Source organism: Camelus dromedarius, chromosome 14 (assembly GCF_036321535.1).
Source record: "Camelus dromedarius isolate mCamDro1 chromosome 14, mCamDro1.pat, whole genome shotgun sequence".
Taxonomy (NCBI): Eukaryota; Metazoa; Chordata; class Mammalia; order Artiodactyla; family Camelidae; genus Camelus; species Camelus dromedarius.
Genome location: NC_087449.1, coordinates 33,359,075 through 33,371,443, shown reverse-complemented (window position 1 = coordinate 33,371,443; position 12,369 = coordinate 33,359,075). Strand labels below are relative to the sequence as shown.

Genomic DNA, 12,369 nt, shown 5'->3' with positions numbered 1-12,369 from the left:
GACCACTTCATATCTACTCTTCCAAATCACTATTATGTCTCATCTGAACTCATGCAACAGACTCTTAAATAAATGTTCTGCTTGCTTCTATTCTTACTCTATTCTCTTAGATCATGTCATTTTTGTGTTAAAACCCTTCAGAAGCTTCTCATCAGATATTCAAAATAAAGTTCAAAGTCCTTCTATCAATATCTATTAAGACTCTAATGATCCAAACTCTAGGTTACTCCTCTGACCTCATCTTCCTATTAGTCTACCTTGTACACTCTACTCTAGCCACATTAACTTCCTGGATGGCCTTCAAACATGTCAAACATAATCAGTCATAGGGTATTTGTATTTGCTATTCCTTCCCTCTAGAATGTTCTCTCCTTGGATATTCATAATAACTTACTCCATATTATTCATGGCTCTGCTCAAATATCACCTTATCAGAGAGAACTACCATAACACCTCACCAATATCCTTTTAACTCCTGTACTTTAACAGTATTTATTATTTCCTGATATTACGTTACTCACTCGTTAGCTGACTGTCACCCCTCTTAATATAAGTTTCACGAGAGCAGGTTTCACCTCTCTTCTTAGCACTGTATCCCCAGTTTCTAGAATAGTACTTAACACATAACATTCCATAAACATTTTTAAAATAAATGAATGGAGGGGAGGGTATAGCTCAAGTGATAGAGTGCATGCTTAGCATGCATGAGGTCCTGGGTTCAATCCCCAGTACCTCCTCTAAGAATGAATAAATAAGTAAACCTAATTACCTCCCTCCACATCAAACAATCAATCAATCAGTCTCAGACCAGGTGACTATAATAACAAAAGAAACCAATTTTCATCATATGACATACCATCATATTCTTTTTGAATAAACTTTTCCAAGCCAATTAAAATCTGTTCCCTGTTGTGCTGTTCAGAGAAAGGTGGTGATAATTCATCTAAGTTAAAAAAAAAAAAAAAGGAAAAAGAAAAGTAAGCAAAATAGAATCTGAAAATATCTTCAATTTTTTACTCTAAAAACTTTACTTTTCTTCATTATTTGTTGACTTCTTTGACGTTAAAATCACAAACGTTACTGGGGAAGGAAGGAGCAAAGAGAGAGCAGAAAAATAATGTTATAGATCTATGTACACTTCACATGATCATCTTCCCTATGAAATAGCTACAAAATATATTCACTTCTACAAATTATTTAATATTGCTTTCTTCAGACAATCCACTCTCTCCCATGTACATACTTGTTCTTTCCCTCTTTTTAAGACTACTCTCATACTGTTATGCTAGGTACCTAACTCATTCAAACCTAACAGTTCCCCCAAATGCCTGGTCAAGATTCATATCTTCCCTGTAAGCTGCTTTGCCCAAACACAGCATTTAATGACCTTTCCTTAAATGAATTTCCTTAGTTCTCCAAATCACCTGCCAATTTAGTTTATAATGTTCTTTCAGTTTTCTAGGTATTTCATTTATAGTCATATTATTTTTCCAAATAAGACCATACATTCCTTAAGAATAGTCTTATTTTCCCCTATCACCTCCTCCAGACTCGTCCCTAGGAGTCAATATGCTAATAGGAACAAAGAAGTAATTTACTGTAATGAATTAAATTAATACTCAGCTTTTGAAAAACAAATGTAGCATCAGTGGTTGCAAGGTGGATAGCTGAAATACAGGACTTTCTTTTTTTAAGAGTGGAGAAACTATTCTGCATGATACTCTAATTGTAATATGATACGACACACCTGTCAAAACCCAGGGAACTCTGTAGTACTAACAGTCAACTTTATAGTACATAAATTAAAAAAAAAAATCTAGGAGGTCAGGGAATCTCAGGATGGAATGCAGACTGTAAGAAAAGAATCTAACTGCATTATAAATGTATAAGAAAACTTCATTCAAGGGAGTGGGGGAAAAGGTGCTAATCTAAGTAAGTTTGAAAAGGAGTGGCGTCTGTAAGACTAAGGGTTAAAGGAACGACATATACGCACGATGCTCTAATTGATAAAGTTGTTTCCTACAGGGGTACAGGATAACAGTTCTGATCATTCTACACAAGTATACTGAAATGGAACAATTAAATAAAGGGCTGGCACACGGTGGGAGTCAGGTTTCTCACTGCTAGAGTAGAAAATTTACATTAAGCAGAAAGAAGAGGTTAGAAAGAGCCATGTGGCAACTAATGTATTACAGTTGGAAACATCAGTACAGAATCATGTTTAGTTTAATATAGATAAGATGGTCACAAATGGAAATATTTATAGATATGTGTATATACAAGAGTTAACATATATACATAAACTTTTTCCTCAGAGAGGACCCAGACACACCATCACCCAGTAATAACAATCACCCTAGCACCCAGATCTTGGTTTCTAATACTGTTCTCCAATAAAAGGAACCAGGGCTCTTTGGAGAAATGTCTAACTCTAGGACTGGGGCAGAAATTTATAAGATGAGCCTGGAGCATCTTGCAGTGCCAGAAAGTAAGAAAGTGCTAAAATACAAATGAACAACTAACAACACTAACAAAAAGAAACCCAAAAAGACCCCTCACATTGATAGGAGTATATCAAAGGGTCATCGGAACCAAACGAAAAGAGCTCCCAATATCTAAAACTGGAACAATTTAAGCAACAAAAAATAGTACTGAATTATAATTCAAAGTATAAAATATCTATGAGTCCATACTGAGATAAATAAATGACTCAATAAAAACAAATATAGTAAATTATATTTTAATAAAGTTGCTAAGAAAAAAATGTGCCATAGTTCAGCTATTCAGCTACTAGGTATTTTACCCAAGAGAAGTTTAAGCATATGTCCATACCCAGACCCACACATGTATGTGCACAATAGATTTATTTGTAATAACCAAAATTTAGGTACTCATCTAATTTTCATCAACAGGTGAATGGTAAACTAAATGTGGTACAGCCACACAATGGAACACAACTCAGCAATAGAAAGAAATGAACCACTGATACACACCACAACACAGAAGAACCTCAAAATAATTATGCTAAGTGAAAGAAGCCGGATCCCCCCCCCCCAAAAAAAGCATACATTCCATGTGATTCTATTTATATAGAACTCTAGAAAAATGCAAACTATCTACAATGACAAAAAGCAGGTAAGTGGCTGCTTGGCAGGAGGTGGAATTAGGAAAGGGTAGAAGGGAGGGATTACAATAGAACTAAATGTTACGACAGAAATTTTATCTTACCTAGGAGACAGCAAGTAATTTTTTTAAATTGAAGTGCAGTTAATTTATAATGTTGTGTTAGTTTTTGGTGTACAACAAAGTGATTCAGATATATCTATCTGTATATATAGATATATATACACAAATACATTCTTTATCATAGTCTTTTCCATTATAGTTTATTACAAGATATTGAATACAGTTCCCTGTGCTATATAGAAGAACCTTGTTGTTTATCAGTTTTATGTATAGTAGTTTGTGTCTGCTAATCCCAAACTCCTAATTTGTCCCTCCCCCTACCCTGCCCTTTGGTAATCACAAATTTGTTTCCTATGTCTGTGAGTCTGTTTCCTTTCTGTAAGTAAGTTCATCTGTATTATACTTTAGTTTCCACGTATAAGTGATATCATAAGACAATTGTCTTTGCCTGACTTACTTCAATTAGTGTGGCAATCTCTAGGCCCATCCTTTTGCTGCAAATGGCATTATTTCATTCAGCAAGCAATTTAACAATGTTTACTGAGTGAAGGTTTATTCCAAGTACACCATAAATGTTTGTTGAATCAAAGTATGTAAGGCTTTATCCAAAATCTTTACAGCCTTATCTCCCTCTACTGGCTTTCTTACATCTACCAAATCTAAGGCAATTATTCTTCCAAATTATACACTTTATGCTTTTATGTATAATCTCCTACATCTGAAAATGCAGTTCAAGATCTATCTCAAATACCACATCATTAATTCCAATTCCTCTGATCTATCCAAGTTAAAATTATGTTTGAACTGCATTTTGTTTACCACTACAACAGCATGTAACACGCTCTGCTTCCAATTATGGTAAGTTTCGTACATGTCTTATACAACCATTTAGAGCAGCACTATGCAAAATCATTGCAACAGTGGAAATGTTCTCTACCCAGACAGTCCAGTGAAATAGTCACTAGCCACATGTAGCTACTCAGTACTTGAGGTGTGACTAGTGTAACTGATGAACTTAATTTTTTATTTTAGTTTAGTTTAGTTAATTTAAATTGAGTTAATTTAAATTTAGCACATAAAGCTAGTGGCTACCATATTAACTAGCACAAACCCAAAGTCTAAGCTCCTTAAAAGCAATACTAGGGACTCTATATTCTCCCTGGAATTTATCACAGTGCCCTGCACACAGAGGGCATTTAATAAATATCTGTGGTTGGGTTGCTAAACTATTCAAAAAACTCTACCAAAACAAATTGTATGCAAACTGTTCTCTAATAAGAAAATAAATACTCAAAATCTAAGAAAGAATCTAGTCTCAGTAAGTAGTTCTAGTAAAAAAAGACTTACCAAAACATCTTTTACATACTAAATCAAGTATTTCTCGAAATCGATTTGTCATTGGTGGTAGAGGTTTTAGATCAATTTTCCTGAAATCCTCTGGGCAATCATTTTTTGAATGGCCATCCTTTTTGCAGATGCTGCATACTATTGTTGGCGGCTATAAAAAAGTTTTTAAAAATCTAATAATTGAATAACTATTGAGGGACTTCATCATCACTTATAAAGCAGTATAAAAAGAATCTCTTATGTTAACTCAGTCTGATAACCTGGATTTCAAGAGGTTTTAAAAAAAAAAGGCATGTTAATGAAATTCAGTATTAAACATAAAAAACATTTTGAGCCAACCACTTTCTTCCCCACTAAAATAATATTACCAAGGATTAGATTTACCTGAAAACGGAATATAAAGGAAATATCAAAAGATGCAGAGAGTATAGGTTAATTCAAACAGTTTGATCAGCTCCCAAAATGAAATGCATGCATCACATTTTAATCTTTAACAAAATAGATTATAAAGAAATTTCATGTGGCACCTTTCATTACACTCCAAACATTTCCTATCTGCAGAGTCAATTATAGAACCCTCACTTGGCTAGTTGGTTCAATTTATTACATTAGTATGGTATTCAAAAAACGAAACTGTAGGGCTGAACTCTAAAAATAAATCAGCTTCATACAAGAAATATTTCTTATGCAACAGCCACAAATTTAACTTTCAAACCCATTCCCACTTCATACAAGGAACAACTTATATGCAAAAGCCACAAACTTAAACTTTCAAACCCTGTAACACCATTTTAAATGTATTTCAATGGACTACCAGACAGGTAGCCAAAACAGTAAAAATTCAGTCCAACTAGTTGAAAAAAACAAATATGTTTAAGGAAGAGCACTACTATTTTCTTTATTGTAAGATGCCTAGGAAGTTAGCTTCCTTCTCCAGGGTTAGCCTAGACATTTACCTAGCCATGAACTCTGATGCGAAATACACACAGAAACCTCTACTTGTGGGAATGCTATGCTGTGGGCTAATAAACAGTACCACGGAAATTTCTATCAACTTTTCAAAGCTTGAGAAAAAGGACATATTTATCAGAAAATTCTAGGAAAGTGTTACAGATAACTAGAGAGAGAACTAATATTGGAGAAATCGTTACCATAAGATAAGGTTCCAAGAAAAAAGTATAAAGTATAAGAAATGTAAACTGTAGTTAAATTATTAAGAGGCTTTTCTAAAAATTTGCCATTTATTTTATCTAATAGTCCATATGCCCCAAATACTACAACCTAAACAAAATGAGACAGAAGTATCCTTACAAAGGATGGAGAAACACAGTTTAGTAATTAGGTTAAAGAATTTAAAGCTTGTCAATTAATAATTATTAATAAAACAATAAAACTGGATGACTTTCTGAGTTTATTTTTGTATTCTACTTAATTTACACATGACCTATATAACAATTTTTTTTATTCTGGGTGCTGATACTATTTCAATTATGTATACTGCACTTGAAGCAATTTGACTTAGCTAAAACTTTCTTTTAACAACAAAGTAGTTATTTTGTGTTAACAAAGTAGCTTATTTTTTTATTTGTTGGGATATTTTATTTTTTATAATTTATCAAGTTAAAGTTCAGATGATCCCACTTTAAAAATAAAAGTTAAGAGTCCTATAATTCATAAGGTGGATGCCAAAATCCAAAAAGAAGCTCAGAGGCAGAGACAGAATCTAAATTCTTCATTTTTTTGGTTCCTGATCTTAGCTTTAATTCAACTACCTTAAGTTTATACTCCAGTCCCTGGCCCCTACTAAAAAAATTTTTTGATAGAATACTACTAGAGTTTCAAACACTGTATTCTCCTTTGTAGAAGTAAAAAAATCATATGTATAAAAAATAAGAAAAATTAAAATGAATGCTGCCTTTGCCAAACTCACTTTCATAAGATACCTGATAAATCCTTTCATATATGAGAAAGTAAAGCAAACCAACTAGTAATAGAGTGCTGAAAACTTTCAGAATTTCATATATATATTCTTAAAAGATAAGTATAGGCAAAAATGCAAAAATATACACCAAAATACCATTTCAAAACAATAGTTTACCATCACAGAAGCTATTTTTACATTTCTGAATCTAAAAACTATAGAAATAGTCATACAACAAACACAAAATCTTACAGATTACTTACAAACTGTATCCTACCTTGCCAGAAGTTAAAATAAACTTATCAAACACATAATATAATTCCTGGGTAGGGTGGTTATCATCATTAAGGTCAGAAGCATCTTCTGTAGCTTTGCAGTTGCAAGAGGTAGCAGATGTGTCAGTGCACACAATCTGATGTGAACTTTCTGTTTCTAAATTTGACCTGCAGCCTGTACCAGCAGATTCATCTGGTTCAGGGGATTTATAATCAATGCAATTACACCGGCTTAGCTCCTTCTTTAAATAAGTTTCTGAAGGTGCTAAAACATCCTGCTTCTTAATTGATTTTGGCTCTAATTCACTGCCTTCACTGGTAGAAAGAGATGATGATTCCTGTCCATTTTCAGCCAAATCTAGTTCATTTATCAACAAACTGTCATCTTCAGTAATACATCTCTGCGATGTACATTTCATTTCATCATATTTATCAGGTTGACCTCTTTCTGCATTTATTTTTTCTGTGCTTCCCCCAAGTAGAATGCAACAATTCGATGCCACATTGTCAGACTTCACTGGTTTCTTACTGTTTATTTTCCCCTTCTCTTTTTTCATGGAATCCATTGTAGATTTATTTCCACCCTTCCTCTGAGGACAGGCAAAATATCGATAAGCTGCCCTGAATCTCTCCACAACATATTCATAAACAAGCTGACTGTTTAAACTCCGTGCAACATTCCTCTTGACTGAAAATGGATCTAGGAGAAAAAAAAAAAAAAAGGTCAGTAGCTCAGTATCTACAAACAAACTACATTTCCAAACCTACACAAACAGGAAGATTGTCAGCAGAGTACCTTTTCCCAAAGTTTTTCTAACTTAAGGTCCCAATGAGAATTCCTGCCAACTGAGTAAAGGAAATAAAATAGCAAAATCTTTTCCCTTGTTTCTGTCGTAAAATAAAAAACTAAAAGGAAAAGAGAAACAATAAAATAAGGTAATTAATGAGAGAATAGCTGAAGAGGCCAATTCAATAATTACAAACTTACAATGATGAAATTGCTAGAAAAAGCTATGCCAATATGCTTCCCTACACTGTCTCTGAATGAATTTTTTCAAGCTCCAGGACCCATTACTAATTTTCATCTCTTGTTATAGCATTCTTTAGTTACATACTCCTTGCAATTTAAACAAATAAAATATAACCTAACACTCTCAAAGCTTCAAGTTATCTGATTTTAAGATTTAACTTTAGTAACATCAGAAAATTGAAGAGACAAAGAAGGAGAAATAATAGAAAGAAAAGTAGAAGAAATCTAACGAAGTAAAAATTAAACCAAAATTTAAATTTTTATTCAGTCTAAAATGGCTGTGCTGAAAAGGCTTACATCAACTGAATTTTCATTATTAAGAACATAGAACAGGAAGGAAGATATAGCTCAAGTGCTAGAGCACATGCCTAGCATGCACAAGGTCCTGGGTTCAATCCCCAGTACCTCCTTTAAAAAGAAGTAAATAAATAAACCTAAGTATATCCACCTCAAAATAAATTTTAAAAAATATTTTTTTAAAAAAGAACATAAAACAGACTTCTGAAAATGTTTTATGGGTTTTGGATTTTATAAGCCTTAAATATAAATATGCCCCAGAATAAAAGAATGGTGCCACCCAAAAGACAATACACATTTTCCCCACTACTGAAGATCATTAAGTAAAAGGATTAACAGGCCAGGCTTCAGATTGTTAAAACTGAAGCAACTGTTACTTTTTACTGTTCTCTAAAGCCACAGACTTTTAAAAGATTTACTTAGCTTCTCTCCCCTTTCTAAAAGAAAAAGAGAAATTATAATGGCATTTAGTGACACACTTTGTAAGACAGTACAAGATGTGAGTATGTGTTTGAGTGCATGAAAATATATGTGGGTCCAACTTAGTAGAGAAGGCCAGCAGAGGACTGAGGGTATATAAGAATGTGTAGTCGAAACAAACTGAAATTATGGACGGAAATTCAATTTCCCATCTATAAAAAGTGAGCAAAATGTTGCGGAATTTAAATTTTGTATTAAGAATTTAGAAGCCATACTATTAATTTCTGTATCTCTAAAGATCTTAATGTTCTCAGGATTTGATGTGAAGCCTTGTTTGTCAACATTAATCATTCTTTTTTTCCTTTAGCTTAGCCACATTTAGCACATGAGTAGTTACTTCACAAGACAACAAAGAACTGTATTTTAAAATTATACTTTTAACATAATTTTATGACACAAATCTATTCAAAAATATCTTATAGTATTCAACAGCTATTCTATTTTTCGATATTTTTGAAATTTTTTGTAATTAAAATAAAAATAAAAGCATGTAAATAAGCTAATAACCCTAGTCATTATAATATTTACAGATTGGAAACCTTTAAATAATCATTAATCCTACAGAACTATCATGGACTCAATAAAGAATTAATCCAAAATATGTAATGACAACCTAGTGGCATATATAGTGCTAAAAAGCCAAGGGATAAAATCTGTAACACTACATTAGAAACAGATGATGAGTAGTACACAAAAAAATTATCTCCAAAAGAAGTAAATCATCTCACCTTCAATGGCTATTCGCCGTTTAGGCCAGTTTTTGTTTTCTCTTGTTAAAATATCTTGTATTCGTACACATATGACATATTCCTCCAAAGCAAAATCCAGTGTGTAAAATTTTAGCAGCTCTAACCATAACTGCCCCAGGGACACCTGCTTTTGTGTTTCCAATGTTAAAGGAGACTGGAAAAGAAAAAATTCTTTTCATTCAAGCTTCACAAAACTATAGAGTCATTTAATTTTCAATTTAAAAAGACCTTAGAGATCACCTTTTCAAAAACTGAGGTGAGGCATAAAGGAGTAAGCTGCCAGAAAGCAATTTGTGGCACAGCTGGCAACAGAGTGTCCCAGTTTATTGACTCCTAAAATTTTGTGTTCTTTCCACTAACCCAGTGATTCTCAACCTTGGGTGCACATTAGAATCACACTGGGAGCACTAAAATCCACTAATACCTGAGTCTGATACCACTCCCATTTATACTCTTCCCAAGATTGTGATTTAATGGACTAGGCACTAGGATTTTTAAAGCTTCCTAAGTAATTCTCATGTGCACTCAAGGTTGCTAACCACTGTGTAACAATTGCCCCAGCTCCTCATCGCAGCAATTACTTTTAAAATCTATGTAAATGCCCTGGCCTTTCAAAAGCTAATTCTTTCATTTGGTAAACATTTTAGAACCTACTATGTCCCTGGCATGGTGCTGGAGATATCAGAAAATAGTAGGAGCTCACACAAACATACGTCCGCCATGTAGCATTCACTCCTCTAAGTGCTGCACATGTAACTATTAATTCTAAGAGCTCTATGATACTATAGAGCAAAGATCTGACTCAGGTCCACCTGGCTACTGGGTCCATGTTGCTTATCATTATACCATACTATCACTTAAATAAGGTGAGGTCCTACTTCATACACTATTAGAAGAGAAAGAGACCATTTAATAATTGCAGTAAAGGCTACATGCTAAAACAGGCCTCTAAAATCAGAAGTCTTAACAGAAAAGGTAATACCTGAATTCTAAATGAATTAGCTAGATAAAGACTGGCTAAAAGTGACCACTAAGGCATATAAAGGAATAAAACAGTCATTCACTCATTGAATTCTACAACTACTCACTGAGTGCCTACTATGTGCCAGGCACTTGGAATATATCTGTGAAGAAAAAACAAAGATCCCTGCCTTAGTGGAGCTTACATTCTAGGGAAGGAAGACAATAAACAACAAACTTAATAAGCAAATTACACAGTAAGTTAGAAGAAGAATAGTACTATGAAAATAAAAACTTGAGTAGGTTGAGTAAAGAAGATGGGATATGGGATATTCAGTGTTAAGTAGTGGTCATGTTAGGACTTGTTGAGAAGCTACGATTTAAAGGAAAAGTTTCCTAGGAATAAGATACAGAGCAAATACACTAAAGTAGGATTGTAAACAGCTTCAAAAAGAAAACCAGTAAGTCAATATGAGGCCTTGAGGGTGGGCCATAACCCAATCCAACAGCTGTCCTTGTAAGAGATTAGGACACAAAAGGAGAGACCAGGGGTGCATACACATAAAGGAAGAGCCAAAGAAGGCAGCCACTTGCCAGCCAAGGAGAGAGGCCTGAGAGGAAATCAACCCTAATCTTAAGATTTTCAGCCTCTGGAACTGTGAGAAAATTAATTTCAGTTAAGGGAATGGAAGGAGAAAGGAAAGGAAAAAAGGAAAAGGAAAAGGAAGAAAGAAAATTAGTGTTGTAGAGAGAGGATAAGAAAAAAGGAAAACAAAGAGCTAACCAGTAAGAACTCCTTGGCTTTTATTCTAAATCAAATGAGGAGCAACTGAAGCATTTCAAGGAGGGGAGGGAGAAGGGTGTGAACTGACTTAAGTTTTAGAAGAAACATTCTGATTGTTGTGTTGAGAATAGACCATAAGGGACAAGGAGAGGTATAGGGAAACTTATGAGACTGTAATAGTAACCAAGGTCAGAGATGATGATTGCTAGGATCAGGATGATAACAGTGGAGGTAGTCAAATTCTGAATATATTTTGAAATAGAGAGGACAGGAATTCCTGACAGACTTGGTACGGAGTATGAAAGAGAGTAGTAAAGGATGACTACAAGTGGTTTTGTTTTGTTATTTTGGGGTTTTTTTTTGGGGGGGAGGGGGGAGGCTGGTAAATTAGGTTTGTTTGTCTGTCTGTCTATCTATCTTTCTATTTTAATGGTGCTACTGAGGATTGAACCTAGGATCTCATGCATTACCACTGAACTGTACCCTCCCCCCAGGATGACACCAAGGGTTTGACTGAGCAATGGAAAGGATGAAGTGTCATAAACTGAGATGGGAAAACTGCATGTGGAGCAAGGGGAAGATCAGGAGTTCAGTTTTAGACACACTAAGATATCTATTAGACATCTAAAGTAAAGACATTAAATAGGCAGTTGAAGATACAATTACAGAATTCAGGAGAGAGGTTTGGCTGAAGATTTAAATTTGGGAGTCATCATCATATAGATGGTACTTAAAATCCATGAGATTAGATGAGATCATCAAGGAAATATAGATACAGAAAAAGGTGAGGAAGGGAATCAAGGACTGAGCCCTTAGAGTCCTCTAACATTAAAGAGGCTGGAGAGGAAAGGAAAAACCAGCAAAGGAAGCTGAGAAGGAATAATCAAGCATGGCTGTGGTATCCTGAAAGGCAAGTTAAGAATTTTTTTAGAGAAGGAAATAGTCAGTTGGCAAATGCTGCTGATAAATCAATAAAGAGAAAAATTGAGAAATGACCACTGGATTTAGCAATGTGGAGGATATTGACACTGATGATACAAGTTTTGGTAGATTAATGCAGGTCAAAGCCTGAGGCAGACTGAGTTAAGAGGAAACACAGAAATTGAAAATAGTGTATACAGACAATTCTTCCAAGAAGTATGACTGCAAAGAGGAGCAAAGAAATAGCTGGGAGGGGAAGTGGTATTGACATTTTTCTTTAAAAGAGGAGAAATAAAAGCATATATGATTCAGTAGAGAATGAAAAATCAGTAACTTATGAGGGAAAGAGAAAAATTGCTAGAAGGATGTTCTGGAATAGACAAGAAGGGATGGGAGTGAATACAAAAGTTAAGAAAATT

The 12,369-nt window shown here is 34.1% G+C and overlaps 1 protein-coding gene across 10 annotated transcripts in view; it reads right to left on the bottom strand.

The window, feature by feature from the left end:
- Positions 1 to 12,369, bottom strand: part of TUT4 (terminal uridylyl transferase 4) — a 132,931-nt gene that overhangs the window by 39,354 nt on the left and 81,208 nt on the right. For all 10 annotated transcript variants that reach the window (XM_031465137.2, XM_031465136.2, XM_031465131.2 and 7 more), the window contains 4 exons: positions 9,265 to 9,439; positions 6,732 to 7,429; positions 4,534 to 4,684; positions 857 to 943 (listed from right to left, as the gene is read on the bottom strand). In XM_031465137.2, the coding sequence (XP_031320997.2) occupies positions 857 to 943; positions 4,534 to 4,684; positions 6,732 to 7,429; positions 9,265 to 9,439 (1,111 nt within the window). The remainder of the gene's footprint in view (positions 1 to 856; positions 944 to 4,533; positions 4,685 to 6,731; positions 7,430 to 9,264; positions 9,440 to 12,369) is intronic.